At 36.4% G+C, this 27,778-nt stretch overlaps 1 protein-coding gene across 2 annotated transcripts; it reads right to left on the reverse strand.

The window, feature by feature from the left end:
- Positions 1–493: 493 nt before the first annotated feature.
- On the reverse strand, positions 494–27,572 carry EEF1AKMT2 (EEF1A lysine methyltransferase 2). 2 transcript variants are annotated; one of them, XM_068548729.1, is made up of 6 exons: positions 27,079–27,572; positions 25,880–25,945; positions 25,113–25,227; positions 10,456–10,563; positions 7,154–7,370; positions 494–3,506 (listed from the first exon to the last, which is right to left on the reverse strand). In XM_068548729.1, the coding sequence occupies exons 1-6, from the start codon at positions 27,189–27,191 to the stop codon at positions 3,412–3,414; spliced, it is 714 nt and encodes a 237-aa protein (XP_068404830.1). In that variant the 5' UTR covers positions 27,192–27,572; the 3' UTR covers positions 494–3,411. The 2 variants fall into 2 exon arrangements, with proteins under 2 accessions (XP_068404830.1, XP_068404831.1); XM_068548730.1 differs by having other exon boundaries at positions 25,109–25,227; positions 27,079–27,156.
- Positions 27,573–27,778: the final 206 nt, after the last annotated feature.

Genomic DNA, 27,778 nt, shown 5'->3' on the forward strand with positions numbered 1-27,778 from the left:
TCCTTCAACCTACCACGCTCCTCATCTCCCACAGTCAAATTCTAGGTCATAGGCAGCCTCCTTCCAGTGAAGTGTACTAGACAAGACTCCTTTCAGACCCCATCAACACACCCCCCCCCCCGCCCGACACACACACACACACAATGAACTAAAGAGGTTACTACAGCGAACACAAGACATTTGGTCTCTTGCTCTCAAAGCAGGAGGCTGTCTCTGGAGCACATACATTCTAGCTCACAGTGCAAAAAATAGGAAATCAAACCCAGGTCTCCTCACAGTGGTAGAATGCTGATCTGGAAAGCAACTAATTTTTCACATTTACATATATTTTCACTGTAGGCTACCAGACACACACACACACACACACACACACACAAATATATAAAATAAAATTATTTAAGAGAACATAAATCAAAGTCTATTCACATAGGCAGGGATACTCTATTTCTTTGCATATTAATTTAAGAAAAATTATTTCAAAGCCATATAAAAATTACTCATATAGGTTCTTTAAGGTTTCTATTATACTCTGGATGAACGTGAATGAAGGTCAACATATAGTAATGCATTACAGTATCATGGAAATTTAAAAATAAATAATAAGTGAATTGAAACACATTATTCATACCAAAAATAAAAATCTTTCATATATGTTTACCTCCCTTCCTCCCCCAAAATAGCCAGAAAATTGCACACATAATCACAGATGAAGAAAGGCAAACTCGTTGCTACTACAAAGGGAAAAAATCATTCAAGGACAGTTTGTACTTATTGTAAAATGGCTTTAGTCAAGCTGCCAAGAGTAGTGTCAGGTTTGATTCTCAAATACATAAATGCCAGTCCCAAAAAGCAACTTGAACTTGTGCACCTGGCTTGAAACAAAATGTTCTGAAAACTTTCTATTTGTTAATTGGTGTAACGCACCCATTCAGGCCTCCAATCCCTTTGGACTTGCACACACACTTCCTATACACACAGAAGTGGCCTGTTATGCAGCAATAACATCATCATGAAAAGCAACAATTCTGTGCAGGCTCCACAGAGAAGTCTCGTTTGCATTTCAAACAAGTTTCCTCAAAATAAGGGTGTCTTTTGATGTAATAAAATTACAATTCCAACTTCTTATCCAAATAAAACAGCATTCACTACATAACTTACTGCTCCCTTTTATAACTGCATAATTTCTTTCACAGTTACCCACATATTCATATGACCTAACAAAACTAAGTTTAATAATAATGTATTTATGACTTGTTTCAGTAACTTGGGGACATTAACTGGCCTGGTTTTTAAAGTGTGGTATTACTTGAAATTACTAATAATTTATTGTTAGCATTTTTGGACCTTCCATTTGTTCTGATTTCAATCTCTGAGAGGCTGATTTCCAGCAGGATTAAACTGATAAGAAGAGATGACAACTCCCTTTTCCTAACCGTATCAACAGCTCCATGATTCCCCCCCAAATGTCCTACATTTTTGCAAGTGGAACACACATACCCCCCACAATAGTGACTCAAGGAGCTTTTCAACAAAGGCCCCCTCCAAGCTATCAGTGAATCCAACCCAATGTCTCAATCTGGTTGCACAGAAGGCCTATTTTGTTCCATCGATGCTTTAAAATAGCATATACGTAACAACTCAGAATTCTAAAAAAGTACTTATATACTATTACATATTTAAAATCAAGAAATATTAATGTGAAAAACAACAAAGACAAGATCTCAATACATTATAAAACACTGATTCTATGGTTTAAGATCCCATGTCTAGTTTATAAAATCAACACAATTTTACACGTTTAAATCACAGATATTTTAAAGTAATTTCTCACTTTTTACATGTTAAAAATTAAAGCTTTTCCAAAAATGTTATTTGTGTTGAAAGTTTATGTAAATGTCTTCAGTTATCTTGTGCAAGGCAGAAGGTAATCTTAATGGCTGATTAATGTTGATCTAAATCAAACCACCCTTCTCCCCGTCCCCCCAGCCCTCCCCATAACAAAAATGAAAAGAAAAAGGGTGTAATGCTAGACTTGCTCAGTACTGGAATAACATTTGCCAAACAAACAAAAACTCTGTTTGTTTTGTAACCCAACAAGCCCCCAAAGCTGAAAATCATAAAAATTATTATCACTTTTTAAAAACTCATATTGTGACTCCAATATTAAACTATTAGCCCCAATACAAAATGGCACTAAGGATTAATAAAACTTATCTCTTCAAAAACGTTCATAAATAAACTGTTCCTCTTGCTAATCAGCCCCTAACTAGAACATCTTTGTCCCTGTATCCCTGAGGGTGTATATATATAAAACTTACACCACCTCTCACAGAGGAATGACACAGCTCAGTTCTTGATGACACAAGTCTTTTAAGACAAATAGGGAAATGGTGAAAAGTAATGAAGGATGACTCACTATTCTCACAGTCCACTGATCAACAGTCACTAACAGGGAGCTGCAGATCTCCTAAAAATAACTGCCCAACTTCTCCAACAGAATTTTCGACGTAGGAGTCCTAGTTCCCCAACTGAACTGTAAATGCCGTAAAGGCAGAGACTTAGACCTGGGAGGCAAATACGCTAGGGGAAGAGAACAGGTTTTAGAGTCAGACCTAGAGAAGAATCCTGGCTCTATCTTGTACTAGCTATCTGATATGTAGAAACAGGAATAAGTAATACATGCCTCGAGAAGATATTGAGGGAATTCAATGACTTAGTAAGATAATACAACTTAACCTAGTGCCAGCATATAACAGTATCTCTTAGTTGTCTTTCCTTCTACTATTTATCCCTCACAGTGTGTAGAAGATCATCAGCCACAAAATACAAGCTCAATAAATATTTCTTGATCAACTGATACATTTATCTGATTTTGTTTAATTATACACATAAGGGCTAGGGGATTTTCTCAGGTATTAAATAAATTTTTTTTAAAAACCTATTCAACTCAAAATATCATACTTACTATGTTTTATAATAGTCTAATAAAACATTAAGAAAGTCGTTTGGCTTATTATTCTGGCCCTGGAATAGCTTGGTCATATATTCATAAATAGCTATATTCAATTCACCTTTACCAAGGCACAAAAATCAAGAATACATACTATCTGTAAATTCATTTACTGCTTTAAAGTTTTTAACTGTTCAGCAGTTACAGGAAATTTTTTTAAATCAGAAAGAAAAATATTTACATCTCAAATACAAAAGAAAAATTTAAATTATTCTTGGTTGATCTCTAAAACCGAACTACTTCCATGCTCATGATTTTTTTTACCAACCCATTTTATCTATTCAACATGTGCATCCTGTGTACTTACTAAACATTTATTTGCACTTGCATTTTCTGTATCAGGTTTACTTTGATGTAGAGCTTCTTTAAAAAAGCTAACTGAATTTGTCCAATGAAAAGTCTCACATTTTTTGGAAAACCAGTGCTGCTACACTGTTTCCAGATCTGCCTCCAAAGCTGAACCTGGGTGTCCGCAGCTCTTCAAAAAGTTCAAATCCTGCCAGACAAAAGTAAAATACTTTTATTAGGGACTGAATCCCACAGTTAAGGGATATTTGTATTAACAACGTACTTTTGAACCTTTTACAAAATTATGTGATTCCAAACTCCAAATTGTGACTAAATTTCACTTTATGATCTTCTATCCTATATATGTGTATATGTGTATACACCCAAAAACACTTTGAAATGAACAACAGACAAAATCAAACTGGAAAAAAGAGGCTTTCCATCCATCCTGTTTATCATCCCTGTTTATCATCCCTTCAACTCTGCATCTCCAGTGGCCTCCTTTACCATCTAGTTGTAGGAAGCAGATTACCATGTGTTGAGGTCTTACCACGTATCCGGCACTGTTTTGAGTGCTTTATATGTAGTAAGTCAATTAATCCAAATCAGATATATAAAGGCACTTAATACAGAGAAGATAAGTAACATGGAAATAAAAATGAAAAAGTCCTGGAGACGGATGGTGGCAATGGTTGCACAACAATAAGAATGTACTTAATGCCACAGAACTAGAAACTTAAAAATGGCTAAATAGTAAATTTTATGTTATATATATTTTACCACAATAAAAAAAGAGTTTGTAACCAAAGATCAAGACCCAAACTGAACCGAACTTGGGAAGGTAAGGAAGTAGTAACTTTCAAAGCAGCACAGGGTGATTTCTTTTTTTTTTTTTTTACTTAACATGTATTCAAAAATCCTGGGTGCAAGTCCCAGCTCTACCACTTAGTAGGTGAAAGGTTACTAGATTAAGGTCAATTTACCCTAACCAGAATCCTCAATTTCTATGCAAGGAGGTTACAGGTATCACTGCCCCTATCTAACTTACAGTGATTTTGTGAAGATTAAAATAAGAATATGTGGTGTTCTCCTAACCTATAAAACAAAATGGAAATTTAATGTTTTATTATTCTGTTTTCAAAAAATAAGACAAATAAGGGTGGAAGGTTGGTTAACTCTTAGTTAACCATGGTTTTCTCTCAGTGATGGGACTATCAGTTTGGGAGAATTCTTTTTCTTTTGGGGGAGAAGGTGTCTGCATTTTCTAAGTTTCCATGTCTTGAGCTAAAGCTGAAATAACTCTTGTAAACAGAAAAAAATGCTTAAATGGATATATACACTATTGTATCAATTGGTTTTTTTATACTTTGCTTCATAATTCATATTCTTAATCAAGCTTCACCAAATCTTAACAAGTAACTAAATATTAACATACTCATTAAAAACTGATCATAAGAAAACTTTTCCAAAGAAGGTCAGGCCTTTTAAATAATACGATACATTTTAATGCTAAAAAATGGAGCCACTGTGATGGGTACATGGGTACACACCTATATTTGTTTTCTGAAATTTTACATATGCTTAAAATATTTCGTAATAAAAATTCTCAAGAGAAAATGGAGCTGTCTGGGTGAATTTTCTAGGACTAATCTTTTAACTCCCTAGACTAACCCTACAGAATTTAAGTTTTATATCTCAGTAGATAAAACATCAAAATGTTGATGTATTATTATATCAACAATACAAAGTGGTTGTATACCAGAGATAGATAATAAATTTTAATTATTTTAATCTATATACTTATGTGTTGGGGTTACTGATATTTTAAATTTTTTTTCATAATGAATCTGATTACTTTTGCAGTAAGATAGGTTTGGGGTTTTTTTTTAATTCACTAGTTGTAAGAAAGTCAAGTTCCTTGGACATCAAATTAGAATATCCTAGTGTCTGCCAAATGATTAAGTAATCCTCACCAAAACAAACGGCAACACAAAATATTTATATAAATAGGGCTATAAAAGAAAAATGAAAAATTCATTTCAACAGATTTATGAACATTTACATTTCAAATTAGGAAAGAAGCAAAGAACCTTAAAAAAATTAGTGAAGCAATCTTTATTCGATGCAAAAGGGACCATGGAAGTCAATCTTAAAAGCTAGTGACAAGCCCCTTGGCAGTGATGCATGGCAGTGTGTTCTGTTAGTGTCCTGTATCTATCTAACTCCAAAAACCATTTTCTAAGAGAAGCATGCCTAGAAAAATATCTTCAATTGTTTATAATTATTTCTTTAACATTTCCTGTTATAACATTTCGCTTATTTAAATTCTGCATTAAGCTCTAAAACTGAACAGAAGTTAAAGAATTTATTCAGTAGTTCTCAGACACAGACACATTTTTAATCACTCTTTACAAGGCTAAAGTCTGTTCCTCATTATGAAAGACAGACAAATATGTTTTTGTCTGGTGGTTCCAGGGATAAAAGAGAACACCTGTATTTAAAAACCAGGAAAGGAACTTGCCCTACACAGTGTAACTTTGAGCATTTATTAAAACTGTCAAGCTTCAAGAAGAAAGACTATTGATAGGAGGCCTCAATAGTTCTAAAGGAAACAAATTTAACATAGAAGATAATAAAATTAATGACATGAAATAAAAGACAATAAATCACATAATTCTTGTTTTCCAGAGGCAACAGTAATGAAGCTCACATTTCAAGCCTCAAACACTTCAAGTTTTACATTATATAACCTGCCACAGCCATCGAATGCACACAAAAGGACATGTGTTAAGTGTTCTCCCTCCTACAGCCTATTCCCTTACTACCAAAAAGAAAACAAACTCTGAGATAAAGCGCGTGCAATACAGTTATAAATTCATTTCCCATTAGCTTGTGACAACTGAGGTTCAAAATTTAACCACAAACTTAGTACCATATCACTTATTAATACTCCAACCTGAAAATTCTTCCCACTCCTTTAAAAAAAACAATACTAATCTGAAATGGAGTCTAAGGAAAAAACAAGCAAATATATAGTTACAGATTCTCAAGGTACTTTCCCAGAAAGCCCTGTGCACTGCATGAGTAAAGTGACAGGTGAAATAATCCTTAAACCATGCAAGAAACAGTCTTCCAAAGAGCTCAAAATATTTGTGTATGGATTAAAGATTCTCGATTCTTACAAGATCCCCATTTAGTAGACACAGCACTAATTATACTTTGCTAATGGGGCAAAAAAGGATCCTGTCTTGGCACCAAATCTTGCAAAAAGTAGAGATTTCCTCAAGAATTAATAGGTAGTAATTCGTCTAAGTTCCTACATTTTGTTTCTGTGCAATGTTAAAAAAGAATATACACTGAAAACAAGAAGAAAAATCCTAAATATCTAAGTGACCACTAGGCAAGACAAAGTATCTATAAAATGAAAACTCTCATACAAGACTTTAAAAAACACTACTACCATCTGCATTATTACTATTATTACTAATTACCAGTATATCAGTACACTGAAGTCAGAAACACAATATATGCACTTTCTTTGTTTGATTCCCTAAATAACAGATTATATAGCTTAAACAAAGAACTTAATTTTTACAGGCTCATAAATTTTAGTACTTAACTGCCAGGATTTCTTGGAAAATTTTACAAAGGACTCTGGATCTCAACCAATATTATTTCTTTGCTCTTTGCATATACAGTTAAAAGTACTACCATGGTTATTAACAAAGAAGAAAAGCAGGCGATTCCCACAAATAGAAAAGTAAAATACTATAACACCATGGGAAAAAAAAAAACCTATTTAAGTGCATTAAACCTGAGGTAAGAACACATTTAAACAACATAACAGCCATTTACCTTCACTGAATTCATTTAGCAACTCTTCCTTGGTCCAATTACATGAGGTTATTAGAAAAAAGCCTTTCACTTTCAACACCCTGGAGAGAGATTTCACATATTGCTTCCTCTTTTCAATTGCATTGTCAGGATTAAGGCTTATGGCATCAAAAGTCCCTTTGTCAATACAAATATGAAATCCAGACAGTTTTGTGGAAGGATTCAAAAAGTCTTCTACCTATATTAAAAATCAATGTCTATGTGAGAACAATTCACACACAATATTTACTGAATTTAAGTAACAATCTGTAAAAAGTTACAGATAAAAAGAACAATTACTTATGATGGCATTTTACATATAATAAACATTTTCAACTTTATAGCTAGCTTTTATGTGCTTCATTCCAAGATCATTAAAGCTAAGATTAGTAAGCAAGACTGACAGTGTTTCCTGGACATTCCAAATCTCTACAAATTTGGAAACAAATCAAAGCCAGGTGTATTGCCTAATAATACCAGCACATAAATGGGGCTCACAAGCCTGGTTTATGAAAAAGTTATTTCTGTCTAAAAAAGAATATTTGAAATATTTTTTTAAATGACAAAAAAATATCTGGAACTCAAACAAGGCACTTGAAATAAGATGATTTTTAGCTGACATTACTAGCTGTATGACCTGAGGTAAACACGGTAAATCAAAAGTGCTTTTGCCTTGACTCAGCAGCTTACAAAGCAACTAATGGATACAATGAATGGCACAAAGCTTAAGAAATTAAAGGACTGTTTAACTGCAATTACTTAACTTTATGAATATCATGCACTTCAGATTTTGAAAGTCATGTATCAGCATCTCATTCATTTTCAGTAACTTCAATAACTTACTGATACTTTAGAAGCATTTGAAATAGTGATCCGCCTCAATTTCATAAAATATTCAAAATAATTTGCCAACAAACTTAATTCTGAAAAGCTGCTTTGAAAAAGTAATTAAGCAATTAGCTCGTGATTAGTCATATAAACTTAAAATAATCATAAATAGTGTATTATCTAAAACTCTTATTGTTTGACTTGAAAATGTGTATTACATGTTTACATACATTTGAACATAGGTTTCCTGCCCCTGACGCACATCAAAGTATTCATTACACCTGAAGCAAACTAATGACTACCACTCTTAAGAGTGAAGTTTGGAGAAGTTCCTATCCTAAATGCCTATATAAAAGTACTCATTTAGTGGGACTTCCCTGGTGGCGCAGTGGTTAAGAATCTGCCTGCCAACGCAGGGGACCTGGGTTCAAGCCCTGGTCCGGGAGGATCCCACATGCTGTGGAGCAACTAAGCCCGAGAGCCACAGCTACTGAAGCCCGCGTGCCTAGAGCCCGTGCTCCACAACAAGAGAAGCCACCGCCATGAGAAGCCCGCGCGCCGCAACAAAGAGTAGCCCCCGCTCACCGCAACTAGAGAAAGCCCGTGCGCAGCAACGAAGACCCAACACAGCCAAAAATAATGAATAAATTAAAAAATAAATTTATAAAAAAACATTCATTTATTCAACAGGTATTTCATAAACACCTATTACAGGCAGGAACTTTTCAGGCCCTGGGACTGTAACTGCAAACAAAGCAAAGAAGGTCCCTGTGTGAGAATCTCTCTCATATTCTCTGAAAGGAGAGGCAAACAATAAATAAGCAAACCAAATTACTTCAGATAAAGTGCTATGCAGACAAAAAAAGAATAATGAAGACAGTGAGTGACTGGGAAGAGAAATGTTTTGGAAAAGGTAGTCAGGCAAGACCTCTTTAAGAAGGCGATATTTGAGCAGAGATCAGAATGATGAGAATGAGCCAAACAAACTAAGATCTGGGGCAAGAACATTCTAGGCAGAGAGCAGCAGGTATAAAGACTGGAGAAAAACAGGGCTGACATGTATCAGGAGCAGAAAGAAAGCCAGTGTGACTGGAGTACTGGTGATAAAGAAGAGGTAAGAAACGAGGGGCTTTTTTTTTTTTTTTAACAGAAAGTCTTTTATTTATTTATTTATTTATTTATTTATTTATGGCTGTGTTGGGTCTCCGTTTCTGTGCTAGGGCTTTCTCTAGATGTGGCAAGTGGGGGCCACTCTTCATCGCGGTGTGCGGGTCTCTCACTATCGCGGCCTCTCTTGTTGCGGAGCACAGGCTCCAGACGCGCAGGCTCAGTCATTATGGCTCACGGGCCTAGTTGCTCCGCGGCATGTGGGATCTTCCCAGACCAGGGCTCGAACCCGTGTCCCCTGCATTGGCAGGCAGACTCTCAACCACTGCGCCACCAGGGAAGCCCAAACAAGGGGCTTTGTAAGGCTGGGTGGGCGTTCAGATCCCATTCTGAATGCAACGGGGAAGCCCTTGGAGGCTTGTGAGCAAGGAAGTGACACAAGCTGATTTATATTTAAAAAACTAACTCTGGCTACCCTGTGGTAATGGACAGCAGGGTGGCAAGAGTGGAAACAGGAAGGCTAAATAAGAGGCTACTACAGTCATCTAAGTGAGAAATGATGGTGGCTTGGATCTGGGAGGTAGCAGTGGAAATATCAAGAAATGATCACATTCCTGATATACTCTGAAGATAAAACCAACAAAACTGGCTATAGGATTTTTTGTTGTTGTTGGCGCCTTGAGGCTTTCAGGATCCTAGTTCTGCAACCAGGGAGTGCACCCAGACCACAGCAGTAAAAGCACCAAGTCCTAACCACAGGACTGCCAGGGAATTCCCTGTTATAGGATTTAAAGGAAAGAGTGGGGTAGGGGATGGGAGGTGAGTGAGAAGTTTAAGGAAGAAACCAAGAGTTTCATTTTGGACCAACTAAGAGACTTTTAGCTATCCAAGTGGAACTATAGAATAAGCAGTGTTTATATAATTCTAGAGCTCAAAGGAGAAGCCTGGGATAAAAATATAAATGCAAGAGTCATCATCTCCTCACAGATCAGAGGGCAAAAAATAAATTGTGTAACCTTTGGTGGCATTATACTACTTTAGGCATTTACAACTTTTTGATCTAGTTAATCCGAAGTTAGCTATTATTTGTGTGTATTTGTAAAAAAAAAGAGCGAGAGAAAGAATAAACAGACTTGCACACAAGGAAGAAGAGAAAATAACTTTCCCAAACTGACTAGACTGAAAATTTTAATACTGTCACTTAAAAAGTATCATTTTGGATTATTTATGATTGACCCTTAATTTATGAGCTCAAAGATGTCAGCAAATTAATATACTTCAGAAACATTTAAACTTTATAGCTTATTATAAATAAAAATAACAGTTACAGTAATATAAATAATAGTTACCTTCAACTTAATGTTAGATAAACCTTCTTTCTCTATAATATTTCCAGAAAGCTGTATTGCAGAAGGAGAGTAATCAATTCCAGTAATATTAGAGAAACCAAATTTTGCCTAGGGAGAGAGAAATAATGTTATACTTTAGTTTTCAGAAGTTTTAAATACTGTTTTACCTATGAATTATAATATTCCTTTAGGACTGGGACTGTTTTATTTTTTTAATATATCAGATGACATATACCATCCAATAATCTAAAATGTTTAAATTTTATTGTAAAATCTAAATAGAAACTAAAAGTTTAAATTTATATAATGTGACAATTTATTCTTTTATAATATTTGATTTCTTTTTCAAAAGGAAATTCATTTTCTTAAAGACAACGAGAATGTATGTATATTTTGGCCCTAAAGCAGAAAACTGTAGTATTAACTTCTAATGCTGATATGCTTTAATTCACACAAAAATCTGTCATAAATTTTACTTAACACAATTAAATTACATGAATAAATTAAATGCGTATGTAATAAGTTCTTGCTTTTAAAATTTTCCTGCAGTGTACTTATAAATCATGCAATTCTCCACCAACCATGTGATCATTAACCACCTTCCATTTGTATAGTATTTTTCGTTTTTGAAATATTTCATACATTCCAGTAGACCTTCACAAAAAACCTGTGAGATAAATTGGGCAGGTATTAACACCCCCAAAGAGTTAAAGAAAGCTCACTGGACTTAAAAGGTTTGAGACTAAACCTGCAGTCCAGCTGTTTACTAACCATACTAACCCATCTAAGGGTGTGTGGAGCCTGAGGCAGAAGCATGATGGTCTCTGGTCTTCACCCCTAACTATGCTGAACATTGTTAGACCAATCAGACTAAAGAAAATTTCAAAGGAAATCTGAAGAAGAACAGAAGTTGCAAAGTAAAGTGTAGCCTGGGGGGCTTCCCTGGTGGCGCAGTGGTTGAGAAGCTGCCTGCCAATGCAGGGGACACGGGTTCGAGCCCTGGTCTGGGAGGATCCCACATGCCGCGGAGCGGCTGGGCCCGTGAGCCACAATTGCTGAGCCTGCATGTCTGGAGCCTGTGCTCCACAACAAGAGAGGCCACGATGGTGAGAGGCCCACGCACCACGATGAAGAGTGGCCCCCACTTGCCGCAACTAGAGAAAGCCCTCACACAGAAACGGAGACCCAACACAGCCATAAAAAAAAATAAAAATAAAAAAATAAATAAGCAAATATGGTTAAGAAAAATATATTTAAAAAAAAGTAAAGTGTAGCCTGAAATTCTCTTCCAGCTCTTCACCATTTACTAGATGGTTACTTCCTCTTCAAAACTACTTAACCTACTCCAACACCATCCATTTAAGACTTATTTAGACTTCTCAACCCTAAGTGACTGATTCCTAATCTAAACTCAAGTAACACAACAATTATTTTCCACAGAGCATTTTACTCCCTTTGATCATTTTTATTTTTAGTCTTAAGGTCTAATATCCCTTCTTTGATGCCAACCTCCTATTCTTTTAGTGATCTCAATCCATATTCTTCAAGATCTTCATTTTCTCCCAGTTTCCCTCATTTCCTTCTTTATCAGACCTAGAATGCAGGATGATTCTATTAATTGACTCTTACCAGTTCCTTCTTCTCCAAGCCTGTTTATTCTTCCCTTAGAATTTATAAAAATCATATATAGATGTTTTAAGTTTCTAGAACAATCATCCTCAAACTACTGCCAACATTTTTCACATTCAATTTCTGGCACTCAGTGAGAAATAAGCATACATTCAAGGAAATAATAAATGACCAAAAACCAAAGGGAAAAAACTTACATTAGCAAAAGACCCACAGGAGACTCAAATAAAAGAATGATCAGAAACATATTTAAAAAACTGAAATAAATGACAATTTGGAGAATTGTGACAGAGAACTGAAAACTATAACAAACATACAAATAAGAGAATTTTAAAATGCAGTGATTAAGATACTCAAGCATGGGCTTGATAGCAGATTGGACACACACACACAAAATAGTGAAGCGGAAGAAAAGTCAGAAGAAAATACCACTTTAAGCACAGAATGACAGAAGGATGGAAAATTAAAAACAGGAAAGAACATAAAAGACATAATATGGCACAGAGTATAAGATCTAAATATATATAATAGGAGTCTTAGAAACAGAGGAAATAAGAATAGGGCAGAAGAGAAAATGACATATGACTGAGAACTTTCTAATTTTGAAAAAGGATCCCAAGCCACAGATTCAAGAAGCACTATAAACTCAAGGCATGATAAAAACAAAGATAGTATAGTATAATATATAATATATCTGATAAAACATATAATTTATATTATATACAAATAGTATAATATATCTGATGAAAACCAAAATCAGAAAAATCTCAAAAGCATTCAGAGAGTGGGGTGGGGGATACAATGCGACAGATTACCTGCAAAATACCAACAGTAAGACTGACGGCTGGCAATAAGTCATAAAGAATGGAAGCCAGAAAACAACAAAAGGAAAATGTCAATCTAAAATTATATACCCAGCAAAAAAAAAAAAAAAGCGTGTGTGCGTGTGTGTGCGTATGTATCCATCAAAAATGTAGGTGGTCACTGAAAAAGCACCGAATATAAGCAATGATTGTTAACATCACAAAAATACAGAAAACTAAACATTATGTGTCACATAGGCAAATATACATGACCACCTATTGAATTTACTTGTTTTAAAAAAACTGAATTTGATAAAAATCTATGGATCAGAGGTAAACAAACCTTTTCTTTAAAGGAACAGAACATAAATATTTTACGCTTTCCCAGTCATACAACCCCTGTCACAACTACTCAACTCTACTACTGTAGCACATAAGCAGCTACAGACAAAGCTGTATTCCAAGAAATATTTATAAAAACAGGGGAAGCTTAGATGTGACTCATAAACTATAGTTTGCTGACCCTTATTCTAGATTTAACTTCCAACCTACAGAAAACACAGGGGACAGAAAACATGTTAAATAATACTACAGAGATACAATTAGAAAGTCCACACTGTGGTAAATCATTTGGGACTAATAAACTACCTTCTACAACAAATAAATCACCAAGTTACATAAAGAAAAAGTACAGGGAGAACTTAAAAGAGCCTTAGGAGACTATCAGCCAACTGCAATATGTGGACTCAATAACAGAATGGAAATGACAGAAGACAACTCAATGAACTTGAAGACACATCAATACTAGTTATCAAATCTAATCAACAGAGAAAAATAATTGGAAAAAAATGAACAGGTCCCAAAGCTTCAGCGACCTGTGGGACAATACAAAGAGGCTTAACATTGATATTTACAGACTCTCAAAAGGAAAGGAGAATGTGATTCAGGGGGAAAAAAAAAAAAATTGAAAACATAAAGGCTGAAAACATCCCAAATTTGGCAAAAGACTTAAGTTCTCAGATTCAAAAAGCTCAGTGAACCCCAAACAGGATAAGGAGAAAGAAATCCAAGCAGCAGTACATAATTAAACTGGTAAAAACTAAAAGACAATGGAAAAAATCTTGAAAGCATCTAGAAAACTGATGCATTACTTACAGGAACACAACAATTCAGACGACTGCAGATTTCTCATCAAAAACTATGGAGGTCACACAACATTTTTAAAGTACTGAAAGAACAGTTAATTCAGAATTCTATATTCAGCAAAAACATCCCTCAGGAATGAAGGTGAGATAAAGACATTCTCAGGTGAAGAAACGCTAAGAAAATTTCTTGCCAGGAAAGCTGCTCTAAAATCATTCCTGAAGGAAGTTCTTTAGACAGAAGGTAAATAATACCAAAACAAACAAACAAACAAACTTGGAAGATCAGGAAGAAAAAAGCTGTGAAAGTAAATATCTGTGTTAACATAATTAACTACTATTCTCCTTTGAAAGGAAGTATTATCACACTATCCTACAGGATTTTCAATGTAAAGGTAGTATTTAAGACAACTGTAATATAAAGAAGGGAAGATTAAAAAACTCACAGGTGGTTAAGGTTTTCCACATTCCACGTGGAACGGTAAAACATTGATTCTAAGTAGATTGTGAAATTAAGTATGTATATTATAATCATACAGCAACCACTAAAAAAGCCAAAAAGATATAGTCATTACAGCAACCACTAAAGAAACTATACAAAGACATTTATACAAATAGATACATCTAATTAAAATGGAATACTAAAAAATGTTCAAATAAACCAAAATAAGCAGGAAAGGAGAAAGGGAAGAATGAAAAAACAGAGGTAACAAAGAGAAAGGAAATAATAAAATGGTAGACCTAAATCCAAATGTTCTAAATATATCAATTAAAGGATAGAGATTATTAGAAAGGATAAAAAAAACATGACCCAACTGTATGCTGGCTACAAGAAACTCACTTCAAATATAATGATATAGGCTGGTTCAAAGAGAAAGAATAGAAAAGGATATACCATGCAAAAACTAATTTTAAAAAGTTGAACTTCACACCCACAAGGATGGCTACAATCAAAAAGATAATAAAAAGCGTTGGTGAGAATATGGAAAAATTGGAAGTCACATACAGTGCACATGGAAGTGTATAATGGTGTAGCCACTGTGAAAACAGTCTAGCAATTTATCAAAAGGTTAAATATAGAGTAACCATATGAACCTGGGTATATACCCAAGAGAAATGAAAACATATGTCCACACAAAAACTTATACATGAATTTTCACAGCAGCATTTTTCATAATAGCCAAAAAGCAGAAACAACTTAAATGTCCATCAACTGGTGAGTGGATAAACAAAATGTGGTAAACCCATCCAACAGAATATTAATTGGACAAGAAGAGGAAAAAAGTATTGATACATGCTACAATATGGATGAACTTTGAGAATATTATGTTAAATGAAAGAAGCCAGACACAAAAGACTACATATTGATGATTCCATTTATATGAAATGCCCAGAATAGACAAATCCACAGACACAGAATGTAGATTAGTGGTTGCCAGGGGTTGAAGGGAATGAGGAATAAGGGGTGAATGATAACGAATATAGGGTTTCTTCTTGGGGTGATGAAAATCTTCAGGAATTAAAATAGTGGCGATGGTTGTACAAATTTGTGAATATACTAAAAACCACTTTCAAAGGGTAGATTTTATGGTATGTGGATTATATCTCAATTTTTTTAAAAAGCTGGAGTGGCTTTATTATTAGCATCAAAGTAAAGAAAACTACCAATGTTAAAGAGGAACGTTATACAATAAACGGGTCAATTCATCAATACACAAATACAATCCTAAATGTGTATCCTCTGAACAACAGAGTTTGAAAATACATGTAGCAAAAACTGACAGAAATAAAAGTTAAAATAGACAAATCTACCAATATGGTCAGACACTTCAACATGACTATTTCCATAATTAATAGAATAGACAGAAAATCAGTAAAGGTATAGAAATGAACAACACCATCAAACACCATAAGTCTAGTTAACATGTACAGAATACTCTATCCAGTAACAGCAGAATACACGTTTTTTTCAAGTGCACATGAAACATTCACCAAGATGGATATACCCTGGATCATAAAACAAAGTAACACATTTAAAAGAATTTAAATCATACAAAATATGTTCTCTGACATAATTGAATTAGATTAGAAGTCAAAAGCAGAAAGAGAAAAATCCACAACATGTGGAAATTAAACAACAGAAATCTAAATAATCTGGATCAAAGAAGAAAATTAGAGAATTCCCTGGTGGTCCAGAGGTTAGGACTCCACACTTTTCACAGCTAGGGGCCCGGGTTCAATCCCTGGTTGGGGAACTAAGATCCCGCAAGACTCATGGCACAGCCAAAAAAAAAAAAAAAAAAAGAAGAAGAAAATAAAAATACAGCATATCAAAATTTGTATGGTGCAGAAGCACCTACAGGAAAATTTATAGCATTTATATCATTAAATGTTTACATGAGAAAAGAAGGAAAGTCCCAAATCAATAATCTAAGCTTCTACCTTAAGAAGCTGGAAAAAAAGAGCAAGAATAAATTAAAAGCAAAAAGAATGAAAAAATAATAAAATTAAGAGCAGAACTCATTGAAATTGAAACATAAAAGCAATAGAGAAAGTCAATGAAAACAAAAGCAAATTTTTATAAACGAAAAAATGAATCTCTAGCATCACTATCAAAGAAAAAAAGAGAGAAGACACAAGTTACCAACATTAGGAATGAACAAGGGGATTTCAATACAGACCCAACAGACTTTAAAAGGATAAGAAGAGAATACCGTGCAGAACTCTATACACACAAATTCACAATGGACTAATTCCTCAAAAACCACAAACCACACACACTCACTCAAATGAAACAAATAACCTAAATAGGACTGTGACTATTAAAGGAATTTAATTCATATTTTAAACCTTCAGAAAAGAAATCTCCGGGTTAAATGGTTTAATTGCAAATTCTACCAAACACTCAAGAAGAAATAACACTAGTGCTACACAATATCTTAAAAAAATTTAAAAAGGAGGGAATTCTTCCCCACTCGTTTTATAAGGCCATCAATGCCCTGAGGCCAAAACCAAATAAAGGTAATACAGGACTGCAGGGAAACTGCAGACCAATATCCCTCAAGAATACAGATGTAGGGAATTCCCTGGCAGTCCAGTGGTTAAGACCTCACCTTCCAATGAAGGGGGTGCGGGTTCAATCCCTGGTCGAGCTAAAATCCCACATGCCTAGCAGCCAAAAAACCAAAACATAAAACAGAAGCAACATTGTAACAAATTCAATAAAGACTTTAAAAATGGTCCACATCAAAAAAATCTTTTTTTAAATTTATTTATTTATTTATTTGGTTGTGCCAGGTCTTAGTTGTGGCAGGCGGGCTCCTTAGTTGGGGCATGCGAACTCTTAGTTGTGGCATGCATGTGGAATCTAGTTCCCTGACCAGGGATCCAACCCGGGTCCCCTTGCACTGGGTGTGCAGAGTCTTATCCACTGCGCCAGGGAAGTCCCCAAAAAAAATCTTAAGAAAAAAGAATACAGATGTAAAAGTTCTCAACAAAATGGTAGCAAATTGAATCTAGCAATATAGAAACAGAATTATACATTATGACCAAATGGGGCTTATTCCACAAGTGCAATACTGGTTCAATATCTGAAAATCAATTAATATAATCCACCATATTAACAGTCTAAAGAAAAAAAACCTCATGATTATATTCACTGATGCAAAAAAAATTTATTTTATTTTATTATTTTTTAAACGAAATTCAAGAAATACATCCTAGAAATACAAGGGAACTTCTTCAACCTGATAAAGGGCATCTAATAAAATCCTGCAGCTAACATCATCCTTAATGGTGAAAAACTGAAGACTTTCCCCCTAAGATGGGAACAAGGCAGGAATGCGCCATCACCAGTCCTAGTCAATATTGTATTGGAAGACCTAGGTAGTGTAATCAGGCAAGAAAAAAAAAAAGGCATGTGCATTGGAAAGAATGAAATAAAACTGTCCCTATGCACAAATGGCATGACTGTCTACATAGAAAATCCCAGAAAATCCACTTAAACCTCCTAGAACTAATAAAATGCAAGATTACAGGATACAAAGGCAACACAAAAATCAGCCATATTTCTAGCAATAAAAAATTGGAAACTGAATTTCAAAAAGCAATACCATTTTAAATACTCCAAAAAAAAATACATAGGTATAAGTCCAAAAAATATGCACAGGATCTGCATGCTGAATGAAAACCAAAAAATGCTGAGGAAAGAAATCCAGGAAGACCTAAATAAATGAAGAGACACATCATGTTCATGAATTGGAAGACTCAAGATAGTAAAGATGTCGATTCTCCTCAAATCATAGATTTAGCTCAATTTCAATGAAATTTTCAGCACAGATTCTTTTGTAGATATTTACAAACTAATTCTTAAATTTATTTGGAAAAGTAAAGGAACTAGAATGGCCAAAACAACATTTGAAGAAGAATAAAGTTGAGAGAATCACACTACCCAACTTTAAGATTTACTAAAAAGCTACACTAATCAAGATAGCATCCAGAGAATGTCACCATGAATTCTTCCAAACATTTAAGAAAGAAACAAAGCTAATCTTACAAAAATCCTCTGAAAAAAATAAAAACAGAGACAAGTCTCATCTCATTTTATTAGACCAGCATAACCTTGATACAAAAACTTTACATTAAAATTGCAAGTAAGCACAACTAGACGGCCCGCATGCCGCAACGAAAGATCCTGCATGCCGCAACTAAGACCCGACGCAGCCAAAAATAAAGTAAATATATAAATATTTTTAAAAATAAAAATAAAATTGCAAGTAAGGAAAATTACTGGCTAATCTCTCTCATGAAGCTATATAATTCCTAAGTAGAATACTACCAAATCAAATCCAACAATATATGAAAAGGATAATACACCACAATCAAACTTGGTTTACTTCAGGAATGGAAATTTGTTGTAACATTGAACAGTCAATCACTACAATTATCTCAATAAAAATGTCAATAAAAAAAAAAACTGAGGGGCTTTCCTGGTGGCGCAGTGGTTAAGAATCCGCCTGCCAATGCAGGGGACACGGGTTCGAGCCCTGGTCCGGGAAGATCCTACATGCCACAGAGCAACTAAGCCCCTGCACCACAACTACTGAGCCTGCGCTCTAGAGCCCGTCAGCCACAACTACTGAGCCTGCGTGCCACAACTACTGAAGCCCACGCACCTAGAGCCCGTGCTCCGCAACAAGACAAGCCACCTCAATGAGAAGCCCGCACACCGCAACGAAGAGTAGCCCCCGCTCACCACAACTAGAGAAAGCCCGCACACAGCAACTAAGACCCAACGCAGCCAAAAATAAATAAATAAAATAAATAAATTTATTTTTTTTAAAAATTGAGGACCCCCACCAAAATCAATCAATTCAACTCTAACAGAATCAAGAAGAAAAATCATTTGATCGTATCGATGAATACTAAAGAAAGCAACTGATCAAGTTCAACACCCATTATGATTAAAAACTCTTAACAAACTAGAATATAAAGGAACAGCCTCAATCTGGATGACTACCTATAAAAACCTAGAGCTAACATCATATTTAACAGTGAAATATTAGAAGCTTTCCTCTTCTAATAGGCAGTGTTAGAAGGCCATCTGCCTTCACAATTTCTATTCAATGTTGACCTAGAGACTGCACAGCATTTTAATAAACAAAATATTAAGAATGGAATAGAAGAAATACAACTACTATTTACACACGACATTACAATCTTTATAGAAAATCCAAAAGAATCTATAAATAAATTATTAGAATTAATGTGTGACTTACTGGATACAAGATCAATATAAAAATCTGTTGTACTTATACATATTAGCAATGAACTATTAGAAAATAAAATTTAAAAGCATAACAATAATAATTACAACAACAAAAAAATCTAGGAATCAACCAAGGAAAAATACTGGGCTGGCCAAAAAGTTGTTCTGGTTATCCGGTTTTTTTAAATAAATGTATTTATTTTTGGCTGCGTTGGGTCTTCGTTGCTGCGCACAGGCTTTCTCTAGTTGCGGTGAGCAGGGGCTACTCTTCGTTGTGGTGCGCGGGCTTCTCATTGCGGTGGCTTCTCTTGCTGCGGAGCACGGGCTCTAGGCGCACGGGCTTCAGTAGTTGTGGCACGCGGGCTCAGTAGTTGTGGCTCGCGGGCTCTAGAGCGCAGGCTCAGTAATTGTGGCACACAGGCTTAGTTGCTCCGCGGCATGTGGGATCTTCCCGGACCAGGGCTCGAACCCGTGTCCCCTGCATTGGCAGGCGGATTCTTAAGCACTGCACCACCAGGGAAGTCCCTGTTCGGTTTTAAGTAAAAATAAGACACATTTTTCATTTTCACCAAGAACTTTATTGAACAATGTATTCATTAACCGAGCAAACTTTTTGGCCAACCCAATATATAAGATCTCTGTACAGAAAATCTCTTTACAGACAAAATACTATTGAGAGAAAATTAAGAACTAAATAAATGGCGGAATACATCATGTTCATGGATTCACTCAGTACTATAAACATGTAAATCCTCCTCAAACTGATCCATAAAATCAATACAATCCTAATCAAAATCCCAGGGTGGGTTTTTTTTTTCCTGAAAAGTGATGATTCTAAAATTTAAATAAATATGCAAAGAGCTAACTAACAACATACAAGACAACAATGGAAAAGCTATCAAAGTTGGAGAACTTACATTAACCAAATGGGGAGACTTACAAAGCTGCAGTAATTAGGACAATTTGGCACTGGCATAAGGATGAACACACAGACCCAAAGGAATAGAACAGAGGATCCAGAAACAGACCCAAACACATACCATTACTGGACTTATGACAAAGGCACCCCTACAGTGCAGTGGGGGAAAGAGCAGACATTTCAGTTAGTGGTGCTGGGTTATCTGAATATTCATAGGGAAAAAAAATAATAAACCTTAACTCTACCTCACAACATACACAGCAATTAATTGGGACCTAAATGTGAAAAGGAAAACAACAAAGCTTCTAGAAAAACATATAGGAAAATATCTTTTTGACTCTGGGTAGGCAGATTTACTATACAATATTCAAAAGCACTAACCATTTTTAAATGATATATCAAACTTTAGTAAAATCAAAGAACTTCTGTTCATCAAAAGATACTATTACAGGGACTTCCCTGGTGGTCCAGCAGTTTAGATTCCAAGCTCCCAATGCAGGGTGCCCGGGTTTGATTCCTGGTCAGGGAACTAGATCCTGCATGCCACAACTAAAAAGATCCCACGTGCCGCAAGGAAACGCGGCAAGAAAGATCATGCATGCTGCAACTAAGACCTGGCGCAGCCAAATAAATAAATAAAATTTTTTTTAAAAGATACTATTACAAAAGTGAAGAGACAAGCGACACACCAGATACAAAGGTTATATACACAGAATATATAAAAAACTCCTACAAATCAATAAAAGAAAGGCAACCCTATTTTTAAATAGGCAAAAGCTTGAATAGGCATTTCACAAAAAATAGCCAAATAGACAGCATAAGAAAACATGCTCAATATCCTTAGTCATCAGGGAAATGAGAATAAAACCACAAGATACCACTACACACCTACCAGAATCACTGAAATTGGATAAGCTGACAAGAGCAGGTGTTGGCAAGGATGTGGAGCTACTAGAATTCTCACAAACTGCCAGTAGGAGTGCAAACTAGAGCAACCAATTTGGAAAACTGTTTGGCAGTATTCATAATAACACAGTGCTGGAAATGAGTCAAATGACCATCAACAGGAAAATGAATGAATAAAATGAATGAATGACTAAATCAATAAATAAACTGTGGTATTTTCATATAGTACAGTACTAACCACAATGAAATGAAGCACTCTAGTGCTACACACAATATGAAAGACCATGGATAAACCTAACAAATCCATGCTCAGCAAAAGAAACCATATCAAAAAAGTGCATACCCAAAGATACTATTCATATCAAGTCAAAAAGAGGCAAAACTCAATGAAATGGAAAAAAGATAATCTTTTCAACAAATGACGGATGGAACAATTCAACATTCACATGCCAAAAAAATAACCCCAACCAGTATCTCAAACCTTCTACAAAAATTAATTCAAAACAAATAATAGATCTAAATGTAAAATGTAAAACTTTAAAACTTTTAGAAGAAAACCTAGAAGACCTATGTGACCTTAAGTTAGGCAAAGAGTTCTTTAATATGACAACAAAAGCACGATCCATATAAGAAAAAATTAATAAATTTGACTTCATAAAAATGAACTTCTGCTCTTCAGAAGATATTGTTAAAGAGAACGAAAAAAAACAAGTGAACAAATGAGAGAAAACATTTGCATATCACATACCTGACAAGGAACTTATATCCACAATACATAAAGAATCCTCAAATGTTAATAAGTAAACAGGCAACCCAATTTAAAAATAGGCCAAAGATTTGAACACACATTTCACCAAAGATATACAGATGGCAAATGAGCACATGAAAAGGTAATCAACATCATTAGTCATTAGGAAAATGCTGATTAAAACCACAATGAGAAACCAGTACGGCTGACATGAAAAACAGCCTAACTTATGATGACAGAAGTCAAAATAATCATTACTTTTAGGAGGGAATGAGTGGGAGGGGACACAAGGAGGCTTCTTCTATGGTGTTAATAATGTTTTATTTGTTGATCAGGTTGGTGAGTTACACACAAGTGTTCATTTTGTAAAAGCTGTACACTTATGGCCTATTCACTTTTCTACATGGATGTTATACTTTATTCAGTAAGTTCACATTAAAAAAGAAAAAAACTTCCCAAAGCGACTCCACATCTAGGTAGCTTCACCAGTGAATTCTACCAAACATTTAAGGAAGAAAAAACAATTGTCAACAAACTCTTTCAAAAAATAGATTCTCGTTTAATGATGTCAGCATAACCTGATACCAAACCCTGACAAGGACACTACAAGAAAGGAAAATTACAGGACAATCTCCCTCATGGACAAAGTTGCAAAAATCCTAAACAAAATATTAACAAACTGAATCCAGTAATATATATATAAGTTGGGTTTATTCCAGAAATGCACTTAACATTTGAAAATGATCAATGTAATTCACCTACATGAATAGAATAAAGGAAAAAATTCATATGGTTACCTCAACAGATACAGGAAAAACATTTAATCAACAACAACACACACGCACACACACCATTAGCAAAGGAGAAACAGGAGGAAACTTCTGAAGTCTGATAACAGAGTTATCTACAAAACTAACTTACAAGATAACATCATACCTAACAGTGAAACACTGCACGTATTCTCTGAAAAGGGCGAAGAAGACAAGGATGCCTTCTGTCACCACTTCTTTTCAACATTCTCCCAAAGGTCCCAAACAGTGTCATAAGGGGGGAAAAGTTACAAAGGATTGGATAGGAAGAAATAAAACTATCATTATTTATAGTTTGCATAATTATATATGTAGAAAATATAAAAGAATCTATAGTTAAACTGCTAGTCTCAAAGGATAAATCATTAACCTCTACAAGTAAGCTATTAGAATCCGAAAGTATCTACAGGTAAACAAAAGAATGAATAAATAAAATTGTGGTATAACAGTACAAAGGATTCATATACAGCAACAAAAACGAATGAACTGCTATGTACAAGTTGAGTGAATCTCGCAGAATGTTGAGTGAAAGACACCAGAAAGAACATACTGAAGACTTCCATTTATATATCCAAAACAGACAAATTAATCAATGATGTTAAAACTCCTTGTAGCTACCTTTAGAGAGGAAGGAGGAGTAATTTAAAGAGGATTAGCAGGGAGTTTAAGGGGGGCTTCAAGAGTCTGTAATATTCTATTTCTTGATTAGGGTGATAGGTGTGTTCACTTTGTAATAATTCATTGAGCCATACTCTTTTGGTTTGTGCACTTTAATGTACTTATGCTGCACCTCGTTTCAAAAAAATTTATTACAATTTTTTCTAATCACATTTCACTGCTTCAAACATTTTAATGGCTCCCCATAGACTAAAAGTAAAATCTAAGCTCTTAGGCATGGCATATGATATGGCTCCTACCTTTAATCTAAACCTCATCTCTGTCTATCTCACACATACACTTTATATTCTAATTTACCAAATTATTTATAGGGCCAGAACCTTCATGCCTTTAGATTATGTTTCCACTTCTTGAAATTCTCTTGCTCTTTACACTCTACCCACACTCAACACAATTTCCACCCAACTTGGATATTAGCTCCTCCAAGACCCTTCCTATCCCTCTTCCCCAAATCACTCCCTTTCCTATACTCAGTATATCTATTATTGCATACATCAAGCTACAGCATTAGCTATTTATGTCTATGTCAGTCTATCCTCTATTGTACTGTGAACAACTCAAGCACAAGGTCTAAATTTTCATACTGCCAGTGCCTACCACAAGGCTTGGCAGGTGGTAGTCACTTAGCAAGTTTCACTGTTATGCAGATATCCTTACAAACTGAAACAGTAAAACCATCTAGGATGAAGCCTAAGTCTTACACCTCCTCCACAGCACTTGGCAGAGCAATGATACACTACAGGCATTAACAGTGATGGTTTAGCTAGTAGTAGAACCTGTACCAAAACTCAGTTCCATGGACAAAATGCTCTTTTCAAACCATATGCAAAACACTCTTCAAAAACCATATGCTCACCTAAGAAAAGGGATATATGTCCTACTGGAAATGTAAAAAAAAAAATCACCTTCCTTTTATACATACAGATTTCCAGAGTTTTGAGCTAGAAGAAACCAACAGAAATCACCTAGTCAAAATCTTTAGGAAAGAACTGAAGTCCAGAAAAAAAAAGTGGCTTGCTCAAGGTTGAGACAAAAGCAAGAAGGGCCAAGACTAGGACTCAGATCCCCTGGCTTCTCATTTAGTCCTTTCTCACAGCCCATGCAGCCTCCCTTTTGTACCATGTGACTTCTCAAGGTAAGTGGTACGACTGCTTTACTACTTTGGATTTAGATAGCTAGTATCCTCAACTGCAAGATTTTTTTCTTAATTTCATTTTTAAATTTGGTTCTAACACATGAATACTAATAGTACCAACAAGTTCAACCAGGAAAACACCATTTCCAGTTCCAATATCAAGCACTGAAGCATCCAATGGAATCTTGTGTTTCTGCATCCACCTTATTAGTCGAGTCATACTCTCTTCTCCAAACCTATTAGAAACAGAGAATCAGTTAATCAAATAACAGAGGGACAGAGAACAAAGGTTACAACTACATTTCACTTAAGCAGCTTATTCAGTTTGCTCAATTAAGTCTTTCTTTTTTTTTTTTTTTTTTTTGTGGCGCACGGGCCTAGTTGCTCCGCGGCATGTGGGATCTTCCCAGACCAGGGCTCGAACCCGTGTCCCCTGCATTGGCAGGCGGATTCTTAACCACCGCGCCACCAGGGAAGCCCTAAGTCTTTCTTGAAAGTAAGAAATAACATCTGTAACTGCTTAATCTTCATCTCTACTATTATTTAGAAGAAAACACCCCCAAGAATAGAACAGAATAGATAAGGTTGGTATGTTACTTATTAATGTTTCTCTACATCAGCATTAACACTTATACATGTTGGTGGCTCAAAACTGCATTGCTTATAGAAAAAGGACAATTATAAAATAAGGGTTATTTCCTAATACTGTCATCAAATTTAAATCTGGGCCATTAAAAAAGAGAGAGATTCTTTCAATCTACCCACTAAAGCCAGAATCAGTCCAAGGTTCCCAAGATTTCTAGGGTTTCTCTGGGATAAGCACTTAAAAGACACACACACACCTACACAATCTTCTGGATCATAATCCCACTACTTTTTCTAACTTACCAGATTTCTCCTGTATCTCCATATTCTTGGAAAGTTTGCAGTTCTCTCTCATAGACAGCATCCCAACTATATGAATAATCAAATGCAAAGCAAATTATTCAATTAAACTGTATTATGAATTAAAGGTATATTTCTAATACATTACTGGGATAGTTATGACAGAAATTTAAAACATTATTAGTGTTGATAAGTGCACATCGCTCAATCTTTTAACATCCTTGTGTTAAAAGAATTTAAGAAAGAATAAGTTTATACATGTAAAGCACTTACAACAATGCCTGACATTTAAAACGGTGTATGTTTTAGCTTAAAAAATACAAAGACGTATCTGTCCAAGGATCCCTAAGTCCCAAACACAAATCCAAAACTTGACTGTAAAGGCATAGATAGTGTCATTACAGCACTTTTCAGTCTAAAGTGTAAAGACACAAGAATTTTCTACCAATTAGGTGGTTACTCACAATGGAATTCGCCAAAAATAAGCTCCGCTTAAAGGTTAAGTTTTAAGACTTACTCTCACTCCTTTTAAGGACTCCTCCTCCATCAACTGCCGTCTCTTCCTATTTCATGTCTCTAGAAGCCCTTCTCCCCCTCCAAGTTACCTCTCATTCTTACCTTTCCCCACAGTCATTCATTCATCCATCTATTACTCCATTAAATAATTGCTGAGCGTCTGCTTAGGTCAGACCACTTTCTCCTACTCCAAGATGCCCGCTATCTCCTCTCTCCCTCCTTAGACCATCCCCCCCACTCCCACCCCTTCCAGCTTCCACGTCCCTGCCCTCGTCCCCTTAACCTTTTCAACTCCCCAGCCGGGCAGTTCTCCTCCGGCCTCCTACCCTCGCCCACCAGCCCTATTCGTCAGCCCCGCCCACTTTCCCTTTCTTCAAGTCTGCCCGAAAGGTTCAAGACCCCTAAAAAAACCTCCCCAAGAGCTTTAGAGCCCTTCCCGCACCCCACGGGCCCCTTAGACGTCAACCCCTTGAAAGGCCTCTTTACAGCCGCCAGTGTAGTCCCTCGGGATTCCATCCCTCCGACCCCCCGGACCTTCGTCCAAGGCGGCCCTTTAGGCTTCCTCCCGTCACGCCCCCTAAGCTCTCCCCATCTTCCGGGGCCGCCTAGGCCCCATGTCTCCTTCCCCTCCTGCGGCCCAGTCCGGGCAGCGCCGCTCACCCTCCCCTGCCCTGCGCCACACTCACTGCTCTCGGGTGCCCAGCGCAGACGGGGCGAAGCCATCCCCTCCGGGACTGCCCCCAGGAGACCGCGCCGCGGCCCCAGCGCCGCCGTCGTCGTCGTCGGCGCCCTCGCTCATCGCGCTCCCTGCCCCGGACGGCCGTTGGGGCCGCCATAGAGACGTGGCGCGGGCAGAGCGGACGGGCGGGCTGGCGCCTCTAGGAGGCGGGAGTCGGCCCTCTCTACTGCTCCCGGCCCCGGCGGGGGTCCGCAGTCCTGCGCTTTTCCTGCAGCCACCCTGGTCCCGAGTCCCGGGTCCCAAGCCCAGAGTGGGCGGGGCGGGGCCTCGCCTCGGTCCCCACTCTCCCTCCAACCAGCGTCAGATGCACCCCCTTCTTCGAGGTGCCCGCCTAAGCACCACTATATTTGGGGACTGCTGTTCCTAAGGGACTGTTCAAGGTATTGCATTTTGGAAAAAGGCTGACGGTGGGGGAGCCACACTAAATACCTAAGCCGACACTGCTCAACCCAAATGTACAAATCACCTCATCTCTCCACGTCGTGGGCAGATCTGAGAAATGGGTGGGACAGTCCATCGCATTATTTGGCTTTCCTGCCCAAGGCTAATTTCATTTGCGGCTGGCATTCCGCCTTGAAAATAGCACTCTGGCCTCTTCTGACTTGACGTCACTGGTGGACGAGGGAATTTATGCCCAGTGAAATGAA

This window comes from Eschrichtius robustus, chromosome 7 (assembly GCF_028021215.1).
Source record: "Eschrichtius robustus isolate mEscRob2 chromosome 7, mEscRob2.pri, whole genome shotgun sequence".
NCBI lineage: Eukaryota > Metazoa > Chordata > Mammalia > Artiodactyla > Eschrichtiidae > Eschrichtius > Eschrichtius robustus.

Excerpts from the sequence above, each read along its gene's own strand:
- EEF1AKMT2 (XM_068548729.1), bottom strand. The coding sequence starts at position 27,191 with ATGAGCGAGGGCGCCGACGACGACGACGGCGGCGCTGGGGCCGCGGCG. Across the intron at positions 25,946-27,078 it reads GCGCTGGGCACCCGAGAGCA|TTGGGATGCTGTCTATGAGA; the intron begins GTGAGTGTGGCG and ends TTATTCATATAG. Across the intron at positions 25,228-25,879 it reads GGAGATACAGGAGAAATCTG|GTTTGGAGAAGAGAGTATGA; the intron begins GTAAGTTAGAAA and ends TGTTTCTAATAG.